The sequence below is a fragment of the Macrotis lagotis genome, chromosome 8 (assembly GCF_037893015.1).
Source record: "Macrotis lagotis isolate mMagLag1 chromosome 8, bilby.v1.9.chrom.fasta, whole genome shotgun sequence".
In the NCBI taxonomy this organism is placed as follows: Eukaryota; Metazoa; Chordata; class Mammalia; order Peramelemorphia; family Peramelidae; genus Macrotis; species Macrotis lagotis.
Genome location: NC_133665.1, coordinates 162886024 through 162910260, shown reverse-complemented (window position 1 = coordinate 162910260; position 24237 = coordinate 162886024). Strand labels below are relative to the sequence as shown.

At 38.3% G+C, this 24237-nt stretch overlaps 1 protein-coding gene across 4 annotated transcripts in view; it reads left to right on the top strand.

The window, feature by feature from the left end:
• MITF (melanocyte inducing transcription factor) overlaps window positions 1-24237 on the top strand; it is a 276732-nt gene that overhangs the window by 134540 nt on the left and 117955 nt on the right. The window contains exon 1 of one of the 4 annotated variants that reach the window (XM_074198755.1): window positions 6793-13242. The exons of the other annotated variants lie outside the window; for them this stretch is intronic. Within the exon in view, the coding sequence (XP_074054856.1) occupies window positions 13187-13242 (56 nt within the window). The 5' untranslated portion in view covers window positions 6793-13186. Of the gene's footprint in view, window positions 1-6792; window positions 13243-24237 lie in introns of those variants that run through there. 4 annotated transcript variants of the gene reach the window in all.

Genomic DNA, 24237 nt, shown 5'->3' with positions numbered 1-24237 from the left:
GAAAGATAACAGACCAAATTTAGAAACTATCCAGTAGGATATTTTGCTATAACTTGGATTGCATGAAGGGGAGAAATGAGGAATAATATCGGTAAGGTTGGAGGTAAGGATTTAGGACTGAGGATGTCCAGGACAAAGGCCCATAAGGAGGAAAGGGAAAAACCTATTGGGCTACTCTATCCAGCTAACTGTACCCCCTTCCCCCTTTTGGAATTATTTTTCCATTATCTACAATCTATTTATCTATTTATCCATCTGTCTATTTGTTTATTTATCATATTTTTGTGGGACAAAGTGACTTGCCCAAGGTCACACAGCTAGTACATTTCAAGTGTTCTGAGGCTGAATTTGAACTCATGTCCTCCTGACTTCAGGACTGGTGCTCTATCCACTATTGACTCTAAAGGATTTTAAATGATTCTTGTTTATTTTTGCCTTTATCATTGTAGCTGGAAGAGTAGTGTTCTTATATTTGTGCATGTGTATTCTGATATGACAGACTCTGTCTCATTAGTCAACCATTTCTACAGTTTCCCCAGATTGCTTTGGTTTTACTCTGGTGAAATAGAAAGAGAAATACCTTTGCCATCAGGACGATTGGCTATAATACCTGGACATTTAATTTAACTTCTCTGGACTCCAGTTTCTTTATTGGTAAAATAAGGAGGTTCAAAGATTGTTTCATTTTGGGGTTGGTAAATCCACTATTAAAAGTATAATAAATCCTCCTTGAGTTATTGACATACTGAAGGTTTTTTAAAATCCTTCCTGGCTCTATCAATCTATGGGTTAGACTTTGGAGTAAACTGAGCTATTCACACTATACCAAGTACCATCACATCATGGGTGTGTGTGTGTGTGTGTGTGTGTGTGTGTGTGTGTGTGTGTGTGTGTGTGATATGTATACAACAGGGAGAATCAAGCTTTCTAGTGTGTTTATTTCTGGTACCCATCAGCAATAAATTGACCTCCGGGGAATGACAGTGACATCTAGTTCTCTCTTCTGGGTTATAAATGATTGCTTAGCATCCTCTAACTATCATTTGAATTATTTTATGCTAAATGCATTGCATTTTAATATGATGGAATTTTAGAACCTTGGTATATATTAAATTAGTTAAAACAAATCAATGAAAACAAAATATAAGGCTATATACAGCACAAATATTGTGAGCAGATATCGATAAATAAAATAATTAAGTACCTGGGAGTTTGTTAGGGAGGACACCAGCAGTTAGAGAAATCAAGAAAGGCTTCATGTCAGAAACTGTTGACTAGCTAGTAGAGGTAAGGAAGGGGTCAATTTTAGGACATTAGGATGACCAGGACAAAGACATAAAGAGAAGTGGGAAAAGAGAAAATCTGTTGGAGTGAATGCTAGAAGGAGTAGGGATAATAATGACCAGAGATCCAGGAGAGATAGGTGGAGGCCAGTTCTTTAGCTTTAAAAACTAAACAGGGGAATTTTTTTCCCCCCAAAGGATATAGGAAGCTATGAAATTTATTGAGTAGGAAAGTCACCTGGTCAGAGTTCTACTTAGAGAAAAATGACTTTTTGATTGGATAGCATTTATTAGAGTAGGGAGAGACTTAAGGTGAGGAGAACAATTAGAAGGCTCTTGAAACCATCCAGGTGAGAAATGATGAGGGTTTGGATTAAGGTGATAGCTGTGAGAGGAGAAAGAAGGTGTTGCATGTGAGAGATGCTGTGGAGACTATGTAAGGCCAGGGAGAGTGAGGAGTCCAGAAAATGCCAAGATTGTGAACTAGGAGAGCTGAAGAATAGTGATGCCTTCAAAGAAATTGGTAAGTTCGGAAGGTGATTGGTCTTGGGGGAAAGAGAATGAGCACAAAGTTTTTGAGATGTCTTCCAATCCTATTTCACTCTGACTCTGAATGTGATAGGGACACATAGGCTGAGGCAGGTTCTACCAGGTGTAAAAGATTTAAACACAAGTCTGGTGATGGCAAAATTAGGGTCATCCCTGGGCTGCCTACAGGGGTGTTCATTTTTTGGCCAAGCCAAATCTCTAAACATTTTCTAATAAGGTGTAGACAAGTGGTGATCTGTGTTAGTGGAGGGCAAATTCACAATGAGGATATTAGAGATGTTTCAAGGGTCCAACTTGCCCTCCCTCCCCTACTGCTTTTTTCTCTCTTCCCTTCCCATATTTTCTTCTCCCATTAGATTGTAATGTTGCTTGAGGAGAACTGATCTGCTTGCTTACATTTGAATCTCCAGTATTTAGTACAATATCAACACTCTGTAAACATTTAACAATGCAACAATGACAACAACATCAAAATAATCATCACAATTGGCATTTATATAGTGTGTACTAATACCCTAAAAATCTTTACAAACATGATGTCATTTGATCCTTGTAAAAGCCCTGAGAGGTAGGTGCTCATGTTATCTCCATTTTAACTGAGGAAACTGAGGCAAACAGAAGTTAAGTGACTTGTCCAAGGTCACACTTTTGAATCCAGATCTTCCTGACTCCTGTCTCATGTACCAGCTGATCTCACTAGCTTCGATTAACATAGCTGTAGCTACCTCTTACCATCCTGTTTTCTCTAGACCTTTGTCCTTGTAGTTAGGAATTTCTCTTCACAGTATTAAGAAGCTTAGTCTGTGTGACTAGATTGTTTACTGCTACTTTTACCACCTGGCATTGCACAGTAACCAGAGCCTCTCCAACATGATTTCTTCCCTTCCTGTCTTTTTAACCCACCTTGGAGAGGGAGGCCCTATATGGCTGAAGGAATTCAATGTTTTTTTTTTTTAACACTTAGGGTTGAATTAAATATTAAACTGATAGGCTTAGAGGTAGAAGAGATCTTAGAGACCATTTACTCCAGTTCCCTCCTACTTGTAAAATCTCATTCTTTATGTTTTCCTAATTACATGTAAAAATAATTTTTGACATGTTTTAAAAACTTTTTGAGTTCCCAATTTTCTCCCTCCCTCCCCATCTCTTTCCCATTTCCTTCCTTCCTTTACCCTCTCTTTCTGCCTTCCCTCCTCCTCCCTTTCCTCCCCACAATGAGAAGTTAAACAATTCAATAGAGTTCTATTTATTTACATATGCATATTCATCCTTATATATATGTATATGAATTATCCATGTTAGAGGTAACTGAACCCAAGAAAGTCAACTAGGTGGTACAGTGGTTAGAATGTTGAACCTGGAATGAGGAAGACCTGAGTTCAAATGTGGCCTCAGATACCTACTAGCTATGTGACCTTGGATAAGTAAGTCACTTAATTGTCTGTTTTTTCAGTTTTAAAAAATGGAGATCATAATTGCACACTACAATGAGAAAATATTTATAAAGTACCTTACAAACCTCAAAGTGATATACATATACATATATATTTATGTAAATGCCATTTGTCATAATTTATATTCTTATTTTTTATTATCATTAAGGTAAAAAAAGGATAAAGATAACATCATAGACACCTGTACGTGAGGGGGAAGAGACAGGAGATGAATTCTTAGAATGGACTGGGAACGAAGGGTGTGACATGCACTCCTGGAGTCTAAGAGGGAGGCAAGCACTGTTATCAGAAAGGTCAAAGAAAATGTGAGAAAAGGCCATTGGGATCAGCAGATGGTGACCTTGAAGAAAATGAACTCAGTAAAGTGCTATGTTTGAAAACCACATGACTAACTTTTGAAGACTGAAAGGTCATTGAGAAAGTGGCAACGGCAGATGTAGGTTACACTTTCTAGAAATTTAGTAGTAAAGTATAGGGGGAGAGAGGACAATAGCTAGTCAGGGTTGGTAGAACCAAGAGAAGATTTGCTTAGTTGGGAAGGGAAGTGGGGAGCATGTTTGTCGGCACTGAGGAAGGGGCCAATAGATTGGTAAAGACTGAAAATCAGAAAAGGAATGACTAAATAGGGAAAGAGAAGGAATCAGGTCAAGAGAATATATAGATTATAGGGTTATAGGTTTATAGGGTATCCAGCTAATCTTGGTGAATTCCAGTTATTCAGACTATATGAATGACATTCTTGGATAGTCCACGATCTGGTGGATTTGATTTGTGAACCACTATCAAAGATCTTTGTAAAATCATGGAGAATGACAGGTTTACTCTAGAATTTATATATTCCCAAATTTGTTCCAAATCTCAAAAAAAAAAAAGGAAGAAAATAGAGCTGTGAGTTTGACTTTGATTCTTGGTAAGGTTGCTAAATTTTTTTCAGTGAAAGCAATCAATGATGTGCTGAATGCCACTATATCAGGGAAATGATTTTGTCATAATTTATCTAGATCTTAACAAAACATTTAGTAAAGTCTCTTATGTTAAGTCTCTTGTGGAAAGAATGGAAAGATATAGTCTAGGACAGAGGTGACAAACTGAAAGTGACTCCCAGAACTAGTCAGTAAAAAATATAATGCAACATAGATAATGCTAACTTGTTTTCTAAGTCAATATGAGGTCTGCAGGGATCCTTCTTCATTTGAGTTTGACACTACTGTTCTAGACAATGATACAATGGAATAGATTTGTAATTAGTTGAATCCCTAAGTCTCAAAAAACAAGCCAAAAAGCCATTCATTAATGGTTTGCTTTCATATTCCCAGGAGACTGTACTTTGTCCTTTTGCCATTTCACATTTTTTAATCAATAACCTGGTTTAGGTATCAAGGGGATCATGCTGGTGGATGACCCAGAGTTTGTAGGGATAGATGAGGATCTAAAAACACTTTGATAGGTCTTGAATATTGGACTTGATCTAACAATGTGAAATTTAACTGAGATAAATGTGAAGTGATACACATGGGTTTAAAAAAAAGTCAAACTTACAAGTACAAGATGAGAGAGGATAGATTCATCAGAAAATGAGTTGGGGCTTTCAGTGGCCTGCAACCGAGGAAACCTATCTAAGGCTCCTTTACAAGATGCATTGCTTGCAAGAAAAAGTGAGTGACAGATCATCTCTGAACTCTGCCATGCCCAGATATTATTTGGATTATTGTGTTCAGTTCTGGGCAGCATTTTTCAGACCAGACATTACACTCTTTTAAATAGATCATAAAGGGCCTCGATTAGGTACTATATATAAAAATCAGCTGAAGCAACTGGGTATATTTAGCAGGGAGAAGAGGAGACTGAGGATTGAGATGGGGATGAAGTAACTGTCTCCTAGGATTTGAAAACTGGAGATAGAGAGAAAAAAGCTCATTGACCTCAAGGAGCCCCCATTGGATTACAGAAAACAAAGAATGTTAATTCTCAGATAGGAGACAACCTGTGGACAGATTATTTAAATGAGAAATTCTGTGAAATCTTATGCAAAGCAAAGGAGTTATTCTTGGCAAGATGGGAAAAGGCTGCTCATCGTCTTGAGACTAGGGCCCCTTTATCTTCTGAGTCCAGAAAAAATTAGAGAAGGAAGAGGTAAGGGTTTGGATATAGATTCTGTGTTGTGAAGATGGGAGCTCGCAATGGAGGTTAGGGTTAGTGGATCACACGGTTAGAAGAGCCAATAGAATAAAAGTTGCAAGAAAAGTATAATAATAATTAACATTTGTATAATGCTTTAAGGTTTGCCAAACACTGTATATATTTAGTAACTCATTTGATTCTCATAACAACAATGTGAGGCAGATATATTATTATCTGTTTGGTAGAAAAATAATGATTATTAATGTTTATAATGTGCTGGCTAGGTATGAGGCACTGTACTAAACTTTTTAATCGTTATTGTCTCATTTGATCCTCAAAACAACCTGGGAAATAGGTTCTGTTATTATCCCTATTTTTGTTTAAACAGATGAGGAAACTGAAGCAAATAGGCTTATTTGGCTTCACACAGTTAATATGAGGCAGGATTTGATTTCAGGTCTTTCCACATCCCAAATTCCATCCACTGCTCCATGTAGTTGTCTTTGAAACATGATAGACACTTAATATTACTTGTTGTATTGGGTTGCATTGTATCATAATTAAGAAGTCCAGGTTTATTGAGACTCATTCTGGGGAAATAAATAAATTTCATAAAAGTCTTGAAATCTGGTACAGCTCTCAAGAAAACAGTGTGATTGATGATTCTAGGATATGAACTGCATTTTGATGACTTTCATGCTCCTAAGCTGCCTTGGTTTTAATAAACTGAAATATGCTGACATATTGTTTATTGTGTTCTCCTTGGCTTTTTCAATCACTCCATTGCAAAGGAATTCCAGATAAAATAATGAATAAGTGTTGAGTGCTAATTTGGAAAAAAAAAAAAACACAGACACCATAAAACACCCTCAATCCCTAATCACAAAGGCTGCAAAATCCTGTGTGTGCCCAGTCTCCCCTGATGGTGACAACCTTATCTTTTTTCTATTTGTTTACCTGGATAAAAAGGTAAATTGCATTTTGCAAAACTTCTCATTTAAAGAGCTTATCAGCCTGGCACTATCTCATGGCCGTTTCATTTTCTCTCCATGCTTTTTCACCTATTTGGCTCGCCTCATAGATTGTGGTCGACTTATTGCAAATATTATATCACTCTTTGCTGATAAAAAGTCCAGTGTGCCATGAACACCATGGGGAAGGCCTCTTTTGAAGTGGAAAATAAACATTGTTAAGAGATAATAGCCACTAGCAATTGGTGGCTACGAAATCGGTTTTGTTGACTATCGGAATAACTGAGTTCATTTTGTACCTGTCTTCCTTTTTCATTGTTTTCAACACTTCTCTGCATTCTGAATTTGAAAGATGTTTTATGGCGAGAATTTCAGGATTTGACAGTCTAGTTTTTTCCTGCAGGAAGTGTGAGTATGTGTGTGTGTGAGTTTGTGTGTACATTGTATATCAATCTGTACATTTGGATACAAATCTCAATATTTTATTACTGGATCATAGATTTTGAGCTGGAAGCTGTCTGAGAGGTACAGCTCTGTCACATTACAGAGAAGGGCATTGAAGCCCAGGATGGTTAGCTTTCAGGCTCAAGGTCAAGGATCTTGAGTGTGTGTCTCCGCTATTGTTTGAACTCAAGTTCCTTTAGAGAAACATGACTGTAGATTTAGAGTTGGTCTGGACCTTTGAACTAATCCAAATTCCCTCATTTTTCAGATGAGGAAATTAAGGCCCAGAAGAGGAAAGGGGGAAAAAAAAAACCCTTGTCCACTGTCACACAGTGGCTGGGCAGGACTTTGGATTTGGGCTATGTGACATCATGTTCACACCGCTTTCCAACTTCACTTGTTTGGAGAGCTTACTTTGCAATGTAGCCATGAGGGGAGAAAAGGAATGAATGCAGTGGTTTAGTGTCCTCTCTCTGTTTGCTCCAACTAGTATATTGTTTACTTTTGTTTTTTGACTTGTGTTTGTATGTATATATTTTGTGTATCTAGGGCAGTGATGGATACATCATAAGTAAAGATTCATAAAGATTGGTTGACTTGAAATTTGATTAATACCAACAGATTCCTAGAACTGTGTTGAAAGTACTCTTTGACAAGCTACAGAAATGTAATGGCTCTGTTTTGTGTTTAATTATCTGCTAGGTTGACAGTATAGAAGGGAGAGAAAATCATTCAATAAGTGGTACTCCAAAAAACACATTTTTAAAAGAACATACAGTCATTGGTCCAATGTATATTCAAGTATAATCATCTAGAATTACCTGTAGATCTAGGGTTGTTCATTTTGTATTATGCCCAAGGCAAGTTAAAAGATATATATATAAAAATCAAGATAATAAAGGAAAATATTCTATTTTTTCCTGATTATATCCCTACAATTACAATTTGAAATCATCCAAAGCACAATGGAGAGGTTAAATATATTACCAATTATGAACTGTGTGGGAGAGACATAAAGGATGTCATCTGAGGGTATGTGCATCCCAAATCAGATGGGTTGGATGTGGAGCAAGAACAAAGAATGGCTAATAGATAGCCTACAGTCTTCACTGATATCAGTGTAACAGCAAGAGTTTTTAGGGGTTGACTCTTTTGGGGGAAGGACATGGATAGGAGCCTCATAGGTGTGAAGATGAGGATGTTGGTCATGACAGCCTCTCAGATCTCTTCTGGCTTTAAATCTATGATCCTATGATCTTAAGATATAGATGATTTGAAATCTACACACTGGAAAGACAACTCATTGATAAGATCACAGATCCATCAAAATACTATTAAAGTTACTTCAAAGTACTTTTTTTTTAAATAATGGATTCTGATTGTTGTCATTCAGTCACATCTGATCCTTCACCACCCTGTTGGGGGTTTCCATGGCAAAGTTACTGAAGTGGTTTGCTATTTGATTCTTCAGTGGATTCATTTTGTTGGACAATCAGACATTAAATGACTGACTTTTTCAGAGACATACATCTAGGAAGTGTCTGAAACTGGATTTGAACTCAGTTCTTCTTGACTCTAGGGCCAATGCTCTATCCACTGAACCACTGGGCTGCCTTTTTATAACTCCAGAATGTTTCCTCCGTCAAGTAAGTTATAGGTTGAACTAAACAAAAGCAAAACCTAAAAGTTTCTTTCTCTTTCTAAACCCAATCCGGAAAGTGATTGACTCTTCCTGCCTAACAAGAATCAGAGACCCATTTTGCCCAAATGGAGAGACTCCTCTGTGACTGGGATGATAGAATAGTTTAAAGTTCAGTGTCAGTTTTTCTTAGAGAGTGACTAGATATCTCATTGATTAACGTAGCTGATTTGACACTGCTTAGTGGCAGAGGCAACATTTGAACTGAAGCTTCTCTGACCCTCGGTCCAACCTGCTTTTTCATTATGCTGTCCTGTCTCTATATAGTTGGAGTAGGAAATGCTACCCTCATTAGCAATAATTGACCCTTGGATAGTGTTTTACCCATAGATCTGCACTCTATCTTTGAGAAATAGATAGCAGGTATAGGGTTGGGGACTTTTGATTTCAAGGTTACTTGCCAAGAGTGACATGATTAATAGGTGTCAGAGGCAGGAATTTAATCTTGGCTTTTGGGATTTTAAGATCATCTTTTCCCTCTATACCAGCATGCCCCTCAAGGTCAGGAACATACCCAGAGGTATCTCCTCTCTCTTTTTTTTTTAAATGAGAAATATGGGGTAAGATCATAGACTTAGGGGCCCTCACCTTAGAGGTGAGAAAATTGAAACCCCTAAAAGTGGCTGAAATGATTTGTCCAAGGGCAAACACATAGAAGTGGAGCTGGCCCAGGAATCCAGGTCCTCAATTCTGTGTTCTTTTATGAAAGAAGAACCACTTAGGACAGATGTATGGAAAAGGTATATTCAAAGTGTTTTTGATCTTGGCATTCTGAGACATGGTGAATCTTGCCAACTTGCTGTATGACCTTTGTCAGACAAGCTGGCAGAAGGAAGCCTTGGTGATCTGCTTATTTTCTCTGTCAACATGAACCCAGGCTTGGGAGCCCTACCCAACCCCAAGTTAGAAAATTCAAAATTGTTATAGCAAAGTGTTTGCTAAGGTGTCCCTAGAAGCAGTTGTATGTTCTTACCCCCCCCCCCCCAAAGCCAATGGGTGGGTATCTATTTGGGGGTAAACTGTCCAAGATTAAAGGTGAAGAGTTCAGTCTATGTCATTGCCTGAGAAGAACTTGGCTTAACATTATGTTCCAAGATAGAATGACTAGAATTGCTATCCCATTGATCCAGGGTCACCCAAAAAAAGGCCCGGAGAGGGCCTGGATTTTCCCCTGGTGTAAGCATATCATAAATTATTCTCAGTTCCTATCTGAGGGACCCATTAGTTAATCTAGCTTCCAGAAAAAAGAGTCTGTGTTTACACACAAAAAGAATATAGTTCAATAATATGTCGTGAAAAGCTGCATCATGGATATGGTGCCCTATTTTAGAAGGAAGAAGTAAACTATTAATCCATTTCTCTCTTGCCCATCCACCCTATCTTTGTCAGTGGACATTTCTTGACTCGATACTACCAATTCATGTCACTAAGTTTATATTAAGGAAAATAGGATCTTTTACCTAGAGCTGAATGGGACCTCCTCAGCCATCAAATTCAACCACCTCATTTTATAAGTGGTTCAGGGACATCATTCTATTTGCTCCGAGGCCCAGGAGTTTTAGGATTTGAACCCAGGACTTCTGACTACAAAGCCAGTGTTCTTCCCATTTTTTTCATTCATTAAACATTAAACATAAAATGACCTAATCCTTGTCTTCCTATCTCTTGGGAGGAAATAATGTGTGTGTGTGTGGAAGTATATTATAAAGAAAAAGAGGAAAAAGAGAATATCAGTGTCCTCATTCTTGATTCTCCACTGGTCACTTTAAGAGTTTACTTTGGTTTACTTTCCTGTTATTTCTATTCTTCCTTGTTCCCCTCCTTCCCATCTGGGGGGTTGGGATCCTCTTGTTTTACACTTGTTGATTTAGAGTGAAGAGGAAGGAAATCATTTTGCCAAATGTAACATTGTTTAAATGCATGTTGAAATCAGTGCAGAGCCTTCTTTACTGGAATGGCAGAAAGATTCTGCCGTTGAGATCCTTCAGATACCCAATTAATCAATGTTCATCGTAAGATTAAATCCTAGGTCATAGGATATAGGGTTTGGGAGAATTGTAGCCATGTGACTTTGGTTGGGGTGGGGTGGGGAAGATTTTTAAAGATTGTCTGGTTTAATCCTTTTTTTTCTTTTTTTTTGCACATGAGGAAACTGAGGCCCAGAGAGATCATGACCTTACCAAGGTCACTCAGATGGTAGCAGACAGAGCCCAAGTTCCAACCTGCATCCTCACTCTCCAAATCTCATCACCTTACCACTTTTTGTGGTTTTTACTCTCACTTTTAGACCCTTAACAAGGAAACTTCTCTTTTATATTTTAAATAATTCCCTTCGCACTTATTTGACATTATGTGAACTGTAGGGTGTTATTTGTCAAGACTGAAGTTGTGTTTACTGTGTTAAAGTAAATTTGTCTTTTGTGGACATGCTTGGTGGTGGTTTCAAGGTTTTTGTTTGTTTTTTTTTTTGTTTTGTTCTTTTTTTCATTGGTACATTTAGAACTTGTTAGAATGCAGATTTAATACATTTATATAGATACTGTTTGATGATGTTGATGTTTGTCCTTTGTTCTCAAAGAAGACCATGACATCAAAGAGGTAATGCCATGATAAATACATGAATTGGATTTGAGTGGGGGGGGGCTGTCCTAAGCACTAGCCTCACTTTCTCCTCCAAACTCATCTGGATCCATTGTCTAGATTGTCCAGATATGGATCAGATGAACTGGAGATGACCCTGGTTGTGAGGCAATCAGGGCTAAGTGACTTGCCCAAGGTCACATAGCTAGGAAGTGTCAAGTGTCTGGGATCACATTTGAACTCAGGTCCTTGACTCGAAGGCTGGTGCTCTAACCACTCTGTCACCTAGAAATGCTATTAGTACATTTATATTGATTCTATTAGTAATAACACTCAAGGAAGGATGTTGTGACATAGTAGATGGAGAATTGGTCTTGGAATCCCTAACATCAGACTCAAGTCTTGACTGATATACCCTATGTGACTTTGGGCCAGGTCATTTACATTTTTATGTCTCTGAGACAGAAAGGTTAAGTAAGCATCCCTTGCCAGTTTCTAGCCTTTGTGGGAGATGACTTGCCAAAGGCATCTTTTTTTTTAAAAGATTTTTGCAAGGAATTGGGGTTAAGTAGCTTGCCCAAGGCCACACAGCTAGGTAATTATTAAGTGTCTGAGGTTGGATTTGAACTCAGGTCCTCCTGACTCCAGGGTCAGTGCTCTATATACTGCACAATCTAGTCATCCCCAAAGGCATCTTAAATCAGTGAAATCACAGGGCCCTTACTCTGTCGCCTACTTCTCCCACTTCAAAAGACTGTCTTTTATAAAATTCTTTAAGGTTTGCAAAATGCTTTGCATGCATTATCTGATTTGATTCTCACAACAGTCCTATGAGGTAGAAGTTATTCTTATTTCCATTTTATAGATGAGGAAACAGAGGGCTCCGAGATTAAATGGCTTGCCCATTGTTCTGTGAGGATGAAATAGCCAAGCTGGGATTGAACCTGGTGCTTCCCAGCTCCAAATTCAACACTCTCTCCCCAGTAATCTTTCTATAAAATGTACAAAATAACTGATGCTCTAAGGTACCTTAAGTGTGTGAACCTTGCTTCTTTGAAACTGCAGGGGGGGAACTTAGTTGCCCTTTTGGGGTTTGTTTTGGGGGGTTCAAAACATGCGATCAGTAATGGGGTGCTGACACTTCCCTGTCTGAATAGTGAGAAAACAAAAGCTCCCAACAAGAATAAAAAATATCACTGAATGAAGTTTGACAAACTCCTAGATTGCTTTAAAGGTATGGTAGAAAAACAGTCGATTTGGAGTTAGGTGATGGAGTTTGAATCCTTCCTCTGCTGTTTATTATTTTTGTGACCTTGGGTGAGTTAATTTTGGGTTGTTTTTTTTTTTTGTGAGGCAATGGGGTTAAGTGACTTGCCCAAGGTCATACAGCTAGGTAATTATTAAGTACCTGAGATCACATTTGAACTCTGGTCCCCTTGACTCCAGGACTGGTGCTCTGTACATTGCGCCACCTAGTTGCCCCTGGGTGAGTTATTTAATCTCCCTGAGCCTCAGTTTCCCCATGTGTAAAACAAGGGGTTTGGGCTAGATGTCCTCCTAAAGAGGCTTCCAGATCCAAATCTCCAATCACCTTGATCACCTTTAAATTTCCTGAAATGAAGAAATAACCACTATCCCCACCTCTCTTTGTCCCCCACCCCGCCATTCTACTGCAGCCCTAAATAAAATTCAGTGGGATGTGAAATTAGTTCTTCTTTGAAGTTCCTGTGTGCCCCCCCCCTTCCCTAGAAGGCATTGTGGCGGCAGCAGGGCAAAGTGACCAGAATACAGCTGGCCACTGGGAACCTGGAGGGCTGCCCATGAACGGAGGGACTTCAGGCTCTCTGTGAAGATTGGGGCTTTTCCTCCCCCCATCCCCCCCTTCAGGTATAGTAGGTGCTAGATTAAACAGGTCTGCTAATGCAGACAGACACCCGGGCACCATTCAGGCGCAGAGCTGGCCCTGGATTGGCGTTGCCAGGGCCTTGGCAAGAGCCACCCCTAGTGACAGACACATCCCCTGCCAGAAGTTAGTTTGACTTTCACTATTCACCAAGGGCTTGCAGAACACCTTAAGGAAGGAAGATGGAGGCCCTGGGAGTTCAGATGTTCATGCCTTACTCCTTTGAAAGCTTCTGTCTGTAAGTGTCTCTTCCTTTATTTTAGAAATAATCCCCGAGAGCACTTTGGCAGGACTAGTGTATTCAAGGTGGGGAGGGTGGGGGGGGGTTGGGGGGGCGGATTGTGAGAGTTAAAAATACCAGAACTGTCACTTTGTGACTGGATCTTGACACTGTTACAGCTGTAACCTCTGACAGCTGGATACGACAAAGATAGCAGCTCGAAACGTGGATCAACACAAACAGAAGGAGCTTTCCGATCCCCCCTTGTTGTTGCTTCATGTGTTGTACCGGGTGGGTAATTAAGTTGATAAAACAAAAAATGTAATTTTCTGAGAAAGTGCTGGGGCATGTATTCTGTTAGGGGATCTCAAGGAGGAAGAGGCTGCAGCTCGGGTATTTTCTTTTGGTGGGCAAAAGTAGTCCTTGATTGTGGAAATGAGGGTTACTTCATTGTGATGTCACTCAGATTTGTCCTTTACAAAATGTGGGGTTTTGTCCATTTTTTGATTGTGGAATGCTAAAATATTTACATAGATATACATATTATTTGCAACTGATTAATGACTTTTCTCAGCTTGAGAAATAAAAATCAAAGGCATCCAATGTCAGAATAGTCTTTTTGGTGAAAGCCTGCATGTGTAGATGGAAGACTGCATGTTTAAACAAATCCTAAAATCTCTTCCCACTGAGAGCTTTGCCGACAGCTGTATTTCCTTCAGACATTTACCTTGATATTCAGTAACAGAAGTGATGATTGGGAAACCATACAGCAAGCCTAGGTCCCCCGGTGAATAAGCATTCAAGCAAATCAACTTATGCCATTTTATTAAGTCAAGACTCATGCAAAAGCCACCTCTCAAGCTTAATCATTATTTACTGAATGTTCTTGGGTCATGAGAGAGGTTTTGATTAAGTTGGGAAAGCTTTCTGTTCAGTAGCTTGTGAAAACAGGCTTAAAGATAGGAAGAAAATGGAAAAATACTAAATGGGACAGCTCTATTTTTAGACTTTAATTCTTAAAAACACACACACATACACAACAAAAACACAGAGATTTAATTAGAGGATAAAGTTGACCACACTTAGTGGCTGCCACTGAAAAGAATTCTCATGTTGAATTCTGACTCCCTTGCTTTAAAAAAAAACCCATTGGTTTAGCTTTAGATTAGCTTTAGCACGTACATTATCATGGTCTGCCTGCCTTCCATTTTAATAAAACGCATGCTAATAACGAAGTGTAGTAGAAACCAGAATGGTAAAACTGGATTGTATGATTTAAACACGTTCAGTCATTGTGAGGAATGGAAATTGTATTTTTCTGTGCAGGGACTAAGCTAGGTGAGACCTGGGACAGCTATACACACTCTGTATAGATTCCCAGAAACAGGATGGCCTTTCACTAGGATAATTCCTCTCCCCTTGGCAAGCAAGAAGCCCAATGGATACCACTGAAGTTGTTTTTTGTTGTTTCTGTTTTGTAATCATTGGCTGTCTGGAGCTAGATCACCAATCACATGGCAGAATGGGCTACAAAAAATGTAATGCAATTCAAAGTGGTTGTGTTAAAACTAATAGATAGTCGCATTACATATCTAATTTAAATAAATTTTCCTAAATTTAATATCCTTTTAAAAGTTTATATCTATCTGTGTATGTATGTAGGTATTGCATGTATGTTTACATGCAAGTATGTATATGCGCACATGAGTGCCTATGTATGTTTGCATGCATATATGTATATAACAGGGCACTTACCCAGGTAATATGTTGAGTAAAATATTTTAATCTTGACAATAGTTGCTTTTTTTTTTCTTTATAGACTGGCCTTGTGATTTCCAGGGGTCTCTCAGTGAGGAAATGCTTCTAGCACCTATACTGCATTTTATGACTTAGATCAATAATAGCTCTCAAATGTTTTTGATCTTTTGATCTTTTTTTTTTTACAAGGCAGTGGGGTTAAGTGACTTGCCCAAGGTCACACAGTTAGGTAATTATTAAGTGTCTGAGGCCAGATTTGAACTCAGGTACTCTTAACACCAAGGCCAGTGTTCTATCCACTGCACCCCTAGCTGCCCCACTTTTTACACTTTTAAAATGTTCGTCCTTCATTTTTGAAGAAGGCCATGACATCATGGAGGTGATGCTATGACAAGCACATGAATAGGATTTGAGTGAGGGGGAGGGAGCTGTGCTAAGTCACCAGTCTCACTTTCTCCTCCAGAGCCACCTGGGTCCAGTGGCCAGATATGGATCAGGATGTGAATAGAGATGGTTCTGGATGCCAGGCAATCAGGGTTAAGTGACGTACTCAAGGTCATTCAACTAGTGAGAGTCAAGTATCTGAGGCTGGATTTGAATTCTTGTCCTCCTGATTCCAAGGCCAGTGTTCTGTCCATTATGCCACCTAGCTGCCTAGATGGAGCAGTGAATAGAGCACTGACTTTGGAGTCAGGAGCACGGGAGTTTGAATCCAACCTCAGCCAATAACTAGCTGTGTGACCTTGGGCAAGTCACTTAACCCTGATTGCCTCCAATCCAGGCTATCTCCAGTTGTCCTGACTCATAACTGGCCACAGGATTCAGATGGCTGTGGAGGAGAAAGTGAGGTTAGTGATTTAGCATAGCCCCCCCCCCCCCCCATCATATTCTTCTTTGGGAATGAAAGACAAATATTATTATTATTATCACTTTTAAAAATTATTAATCAAATCACCTCCCAAATAGAGTTTTCATGTTTGTGGATTATTTCTATTGATATTTAGTGCATTAGAAATGAATAGTTTTGCCCTTTTAGATCACCAGAAAGAATCTTCAAGATTTCTAGGCATTTCCAGACCACTTTGAGAATGAACCAGATTGCTCACCAGAGATTATGGAAATGTGGCCTGATGTCTTTGAGAATGGGTTATGGAAACTGGAGAGTACCATCAGAGTCATGGGGGTTGGATGGGGAAGCTAACCCTGTCTTTTGAGTCCATGAAGATTAATGCAACTGTATGAGTCAAAGGAGGGGCTTGAAGGGAGGTCTTCCAGGCTCCTGGACTACATCCTTTCTTTCTCTGCTCCCCCCTCATTGTTATCAAACAATAGATAATATTGTTATGTCATTATCACCATCATGGAAAACACAAACTGAGTTCGAGTCTCCCTTAATCAGGGTGATCAGGTTCTATGCAAGAGACATGATGTTGTTGGTCCTAAACAGTTTTATCTGCTTTTTAACTGTGTCTTTTTTTAAATTAACTTTTAAAATTTATTTATTTTTGAATTTTACAATTTTCTCCCTAACCTCACTTCCCTCCTCCCACCCTCCACAGAAGGCAGTCTGATAGTCTTTATATTATTTCCATAGCCTAATATCTTAAATGGATATTATACCCTTTTATGAGAGGAAAAAAAAGAGCCTGGAAGTAAATGTTAGGAATAATACTGTGGCTATTTTTAAAAATCTTGGGAGTAGAGGATTAGTTGAAGGAACATTTGGACATTTCATCTATGTTGAGAACTCCCTGGTATGGGGAAGCCCCTCCTCTAGTGCAGAGCAGTAATTCAATTCTAGGTTCTAGTCTTTGATAGCTGTCCAAGACACTTACTTGCATCTGAGGCCAGGTCTTCCTGACTCTAAGGCCATCTCTCGGTCACACTATGCCATACTGGAAAAACAAACTCTCATTGTTACCTTTCTTGGCAACTAATGCTAAACAGATCTTTAAATGTTGAGATCAAAGCCTCATCCATGTAGAGATGGAAGGGACCTCTGAGGCCATCGAGTCCATTGGCCTTAGTTTCCAGGTTAAGCAGCGGAGGGTCAGAGAAATGAAACAACTTGCCTAGGGTCACGTGAGTGGTGAGTGGAAAAGCTATAATTTAAACCCAGGCTCACACTTTGGACACTCTCTACTGTACTCATTGCCTTCTAATAGGTCAAGGGTCAAGAACCTAGCATCTACTCATGGGCCACTTTCCTGTTATAAGACTGTAGGTTGAGAGTTGGAAAGAGATTTTCAAGTTTATCCAGTCTAAATGTGTTGTTCTATAGCTAGTGAAACTGAGGCACGAGTGCCTGTACCAAAGGCCTCAGTATATAAATGACAGAGCTGGTATTTGAACCCACTCTTTTGACTCAGTATTTGTTCCGTTATGCAATGCCACTTTGTTCATCTCTTCTACGGTTTTACCCAGATAGGCACTTAACAATATATTTGTAAATTGAAGTGCATTTAAAACACCAAATGTTGAAAGTATACAGAATCTGAAACAGTTCAATTTGTTTTTCTTCTTTGTCAACCAGATTCTCATCAGAGATTTTGGAAATGTAGCCTAATGAGAGTGGGTTGTGGAAGCCTCATCAGAGCTATGGGGATCAGGTGGGGAAACTAACCCTGTCTTTTGAGTCCAAGAACATTTTTTTCCAGATTGGGTCACTTAAAGATTGCTTTGGAAGTTGCTCATAAATCCATCTTGCCACTGTTAATGACTTTCCAAGGTTATTAAATGAAACATTGAAGTCAAATGATTAAAACTCAGAACTCTGGCTCTGTCTCTCTGTCTCTCTCACTCTCACTCTCTCTCTGTCATATGATATATTTCATTACAGCTTTGGAGAGATAGTCTCCATGGGTATCTAGGCAATTCCTATTGGAATTTGAAATCAGGAAGACTTAAGTTTGTATTTTTCTCTGACACTGTTAGATCATAAGCTCCTTGAGGGCAGGGATTATCTTTGGCCTCATTTTGTCTCCTCAATGTTTAGCAGAGTGCCTAACACATAACATAGTAAACACTTTTTTGTTATTGCTTTTTTTGCAAGGCAGTGGGGTTAAGCGACTTGCCCAAAGTCACACAACTAGGTAATTATTAAATGTCTGAAGCTGGATTTGAAGTCAGATCTTCCTGACTCAGGGACCCATGCTCTAACCACTGTGCCACCTAGCTGTCCCCCATAGTAAACACTTGCTAAATGTTTATTGATTGATTGATTATTAGTAACTATGTGATATGGGGCAGTCACTAGACAAATCTCTAGAGTTTAACCTCCTAAGTTAGCAATGAGTTAAAAGTTTGCTGAGGTCTTCTGTCAAAGCTGTAAGAGATCTCCAAAACTATTAGGTCAATCCCTGTCCTTGGCAATGGGATCCCAAGGATGGGATTCATCAGAACCTTCCCTATCAGAGTCTCAGACTGGGTTAGCCATTTTCCTTTTTTTTACTTCTTTGGATAGCAACTGGATATAAGGTTGCATTACCATCTTTTCTGATGCCCTTCATCACCACTTTCATAATGTAAAGTCCGAGAGCATTGAGAGATTGTTCCTTGCTCAAGGATCTCACACCAATATGGTAGAGGTGGAAAATGAACTCAGGTCTTCCTAGATTCAAGGATAGTTTGCTATCTATTATACCACCCTGTCTTTCTTCTATGACTCAAAAGCTTACTGAAGGCATGGCCAATGAGAGAATTTGTTTTCTTGACTTTATACATTTATAACAGGGTCTTTGCTTTTCTTTTCCAGTTGGGTCTGGGGAGGAGAAGGGAATAATAAGTATTAAGGACCATTTTGCAAATATCTCTTTTGTCATTTGGGGCATGTGAGAAGGGAACAATGCAGATCTAAAATTAAATAAAAATTAATTTTAAAAATGCTGGAAAACATAGCAAAGAATTTTTTAAAAAATGAACCTTGCAAACAGAAACTTCCTGGAAAGATGTTGGTTTTATATTTATTGTATTTGTTATCAGTAGTGCCCTTTCCAATTGAGCCTGCAATGTAAAGACTTCTGGTTGTGTGTGGCACCTAAATATACTAGAAACTTCCAAATATATTTTTTATCTCATGAAAAAAATGATTGTTGAGTGGACAGGAAGAGCATGGACCTTCTACTCTTGACTAGTGTGTAGTTAAGAAATGAAACTGTTATATCCCAAATAAAAATCAGTGAGTTGGAAATACAACCTTTCTCTTTTTGTTTGTTCTAAGGAGCAGAAAATATTGCTGAGTCATTTCAGAAATTTCACCACAATCAGGGAGATTTGCTAAAACCTCCCTGAATTCTCATGCATTGTCAGAGAATTTTGAAGTTGGAAGGGACCTCAGGGCCCATCTAATCCATTGGGATTTTTGTGGCACAGATAACAAATGTCAGAACCTGCATTAATCAACCAGTCAATAAACATTTAGTAATGCACCAGCTATCATTGAGATGAAGAATAGGCAAAACTAGCCCCTTGCCCTCTAGGGGCTTACCTTCTAAAGAGATAGATCATAGATGCAAAACTATATATATATATGTATATATATATATATATATATATATATGTAATATGATGGATTTCCTTCCTCCTTCTCCTTGCCTCATGACTCCCCTGACTTTAAGTCTGTTCAAATCTCTTATTTACCCCCCATTTAATAGTGTTTTATTTCATTTTCATTTAGATGTAAAAATAGTTTTCATCCTTCATTTTTGTAGAATTTTGAGTTCCAAATTTTCCTCCCTCTGTTCCTTTCCTCTCCCCTCCTCAAGATAGCAAGAGATCTGATATAGGGTACAATCACATTAAGCATATCAAATCTACAGGAGACCTTTCTTGGTTTTCTTTACTCTTTTGCCTTCCCTTTGAGAAGTGGATAGAACACTGAGCCTGGAGACCTGAAGACTCCTCTTTCCAACTTGAAATTTGGCCTCAGACACTTACTAGCTGTGTGACCCTGAGCAAATCATATGACCCTGTTTGCCTCAGTTTTCTCATCTGTAAAAAGAGTTGGAGAAGGAAATGGCAAGCTAAATCAGTATCTCTGCTAAGAAAATTCCAAGTGAGGTTATAAAGAGTTGAAAATGACTGAAAAACAATATTTCATATTTACCTATATATTTATATGTGTATAAATATATGCAGGAATATGTGATATGTATATTATATATGTATTTATGTATATGGTCTTTGTATCTCTCTCTCTCTCTCTCCCTCACTCTCTCTCTCTCTCTCTCTCTCTTTCTCTCTCTTTTTCTGTGTTGCCTCCCCCATTAGGATAGAAACACCCTGAAGGCAAGGATTGTGTCTTTTCCTGTCTCTCTTTATACACCTTCAGTGTTTAGCATAGTACCAAACACATGGTCAGAATTGAATAAAATGTTTGTTGACATACAGATGAAACAGAAGAATCAGAAATTCTATCTGTTTGACTCCAAATTCATCATTCTCCCAACTATGTGATGCAGTCGATCTATTTCCAGATTTGGAGTCAGAAAATCCATTTGCTAAGTCTTAATCACAGATCTTTACTAGTCATGGGAACCTGGGCAACCCTTCCGACTGGCAATTTTCTTATCTCTAAAATGAGAATATTGACAGCAATTGCCTCCCAGCATTGTAAAGATCAAGTGGTATAGCACAATTTGCTTCTCAAATCCAAAAAGCACACTATAAATGTGAAGAGTAGTGGTTAGCATCATCAGCATCATCATCATCATCATTTCTAAAGCACTAGCTTTGCTTGGGATATTGGTAATACAAAGATAAAAACCAAAAGACTCTTCCCTGAAAGAGCTTACTTTTTGTGTGTGTGTGTGAAGAACTACATTTACTCAGGAAATTAAGTATAAGACATATGCAGAGATGATCAGAGTAATTCCTTGGGGTAGGGGATTAGCCTGAGAAGAGCAGGATAGCTTTTCTGTAAGAGGAGCTTCCTGTGTCTTGGAGGAAGCTAATCTAGGGATTCCATGAGTTGGAGCTGAGTAGCAAGTGCATTCAAATCATGACTATTGATTGGTGCAGAGGCAGAAAAATGGGGCTAGAGCATTGTGGTTAAGAAAGGGCCAACATGTTTCTTTGGTCGGAATGAAGGACACCAATATATAGGGAGCTTCTTGTCAAGGTCTCTCTCTTAATGTTTAGTGATGAATTCATTGCTGTTCAAGGAGGATTTTTCTTAAGTTTGTTACTGCAAACCTACAGGAAGAGCTGGAGTTCTTGAGTTGGATGCTGACCATCTGATTCCTTCCAAGTGTTTATGGAACAGACTTCTAGCTCAGTGAAGGTCATGAAGCATTTTCTCTTGGGTGGCTTTTCTTTATCATATAGATCTGACAAGTCTTCCTGGATTAGTTTAGTCAGAGTAGGAAGTGCTAGGCAACTTGAAATGGTGTCTAGACTGTAATTAAAAAAAAATCCACTCATCATCTGTGTCCTTTATGACTCATATACTTGGAACTATTTTAAAAAGCTTTAAGATTTTTTTTTTGGTAATAAAACACAAAATAAAGTTAAGGCACTCTCTATAGATTTCATCTACTGTCTTAGATTATATAAGAATCCCAAGTTGGTTGTTTTGTCATTCACCCAACAGATGCATTAAGCAGATGCCTAGGCAGGCATTTTGGGTCCTTTAGGTCAGTCTAGCCTGGTAAGACTGAGGCACCTCCTTCATAACATATGTTCTCCAGTATTGGCTTTATTGTAGGAGGCCTTTGGATCATATCTAGTGTTACATGTGATCAGAGTTGACATGGTCTAGTGGATGGTTCAGTAATGGAAAGAATTAGGTTCTAGAAGTTGTTTGGGAACTAGCTGTCCTATAAATTTACTCCTCTGACCCTCAGTTGTCCCAGATGTGGAATGAGAGAATTGGGACTAGATCCAGCAGTTCAAAACTTTTTTGACATTAAAAATTCCCTTTTGGGGCAGGTAGGTGTTACAATGGATAGAGCACTAGACCTGAAGTTAGGGGGATCTGAGTTCAAATATGACCTTGGACACTTGATACTTACTGTGTGATCTTGGGTAAGTCATTTTACCCTATTGCCTTGCAAAAACAAAAAGAATCTTCTTTTAATTTTAATCAAAGTGTACCACTACATTATTGTACTTATTCTTTTGGTAGTCATTGATTGAGAAATACATGATAACAAAAATCTTTTCTAAATCCAATGACACTTTTAAGTGAATTGGTATTTTATTGGGACCTAAAAGAAAGTAGGGAATTGAGTTCTTATAGGTTCCCGATGCATCCTATAGAGTTGTGTTAGATATTAATGGCATCCATGACCATTTGGAAAAAGAAAAAAGAGCATATTAAATACATATTTTATTCACAGAAGTTCTTAGCATCATGGATTTAGAATTAGAAGTAATCATTTTCTCTTTTATAAATGAAAAAATTAAAGCCTAGGAAGGTTCAGAGATTCAACCAACTAGAGGTATCTGAGGCAAGACTTGAAGCCAGGTCTTCTTACTCCCAAGTCCTTTGTTTTATTATGACATCCTGCTTTTCTTTCTATTACTTTATTTGTGGATCTGTGGATCTCTTAAAATCAAGGCTGGCTCTCATATCATTTTGGGGGAGTCTGTGTTGGTGTGTGTGTGTGTGTGTGTGTGTGTGTGTGTGTGTGTGTGTGTATGGGGGAGTAGATTTGGAAATATTGGACAAGATAGTTAAGAGCAGGTAGTAAATAAGAACTCATCTCCACAACTTGAATTTCCAAAGCTGGAGGACTTCAGAAAGGACCTTAGAAAACTAGAAAGTAATCTGATGGAAAGTAAGTGTAGTAAGTGTACACCTTTCCTATTCTATCATTAAAAAATTTATTTTTATATTTTTACTTTTTGTCAAAGCAGTGGGATTAAGTGACTTGCCCAAGGTCATACAGCTAAGTAATTATTAAGTGTCTGAGGTTAAATTTGAACTCAGGTCCTCCTGACTATTGGGCTGGTGCTCTATTCACTTCACCTAGCTGCCCCAAGGATATAAATTTGTTTTTTGTTTTTTTTGGGGGAGCAAGGCAGTGGGGTTAAGTGACTTCCTAAGGTCACAGAGCTAAACAAATATTAAATGAGGTCACATTTGAACTCAGGTTCTCCTGACTCCAGGGTCAGTGCTCTATCCACTGCGCCACTTAGTTGCTTCATAATAAACTTTAAATGAACATTCCTAGAATTCTCTGCCTTCTGATTTCTGCTGTTGGCTTGCCTGTATTCCTTCAAGTGTCAGCTTAAACCCATCTTCTTTAAACACTTTCTAGTTCCTCCTCAATATTAGCATTAATATGAGATTATCTCCAATCTATCCTGTCTGTAACTGGTTTGTATATAGTTGCTTATCTGTTTATCTTTTCCCATCAGATTTTGAGCTCCTTGAGGGTGGGGGACTATTGATGTCTTTCATTGTATCTTCATCCTTGCCACTTAGTAGACCTTATTGTTTTGAGATGACTTAGAAATTAAAGGTCACAGAATAAGCAGAAATGGCAAAATTTCCTTTCAGATCTACGGGAAGGGGAAGAGTTCATGATCAATCATTGGATAGAGAAATCATAGAATATAAAATGGGTGGTTTTGATTACATAGAATTAAGAAATCTTTGAACAAACAAAACCAATGCAGCTAAAATTAGATGGAAAATGGATAACTGGAGGGAAAACAAAATCTATATAAGAAGTTTTCTGATAAGAATCTCATTTCTAAGATACAAAAGAAATGGATTCAAATTTATAAGAATTAAAAACTACACTCCAGATGATAAATGGTCAAAGGATATGAGCAAACAGTTTTCTAGGAAGAAGTCTAATGTGAAAAAATGCTTTAAATCACTAATAATTTAAAAAAGTGAAAATTAAAGCAACTTTAAGGTTTCCCCTTACACTCATCAGATTGTAGACAAAACAGACAGAGGAAAATGACAAATGTTGGAAAGCTTCAGGAAAACTGACACATTGAAACACTCTTGATGGAGCTGTCCATTGGTTCAACCATTCTAGAAATCTCCAAAGGTCATTAAACTGTCCATATAGTGATACCAATACTAAACCTATCTCTTAAAGAGATAAAAAAAAAAAAAAAAAGAGGAGAGGACCCATATGCACAAAAATATTTATAGCAGCTCTTTTGTCACAGTAGAAAACTTCAAACCAAGGGAAGGGACATTATTTTGGGGAAAGGCTGAATAAATTAGGGTATATGAATATAATAGAATACTATTATGATATAAGAAATATTGAAAATAAAAATAAATAAAAT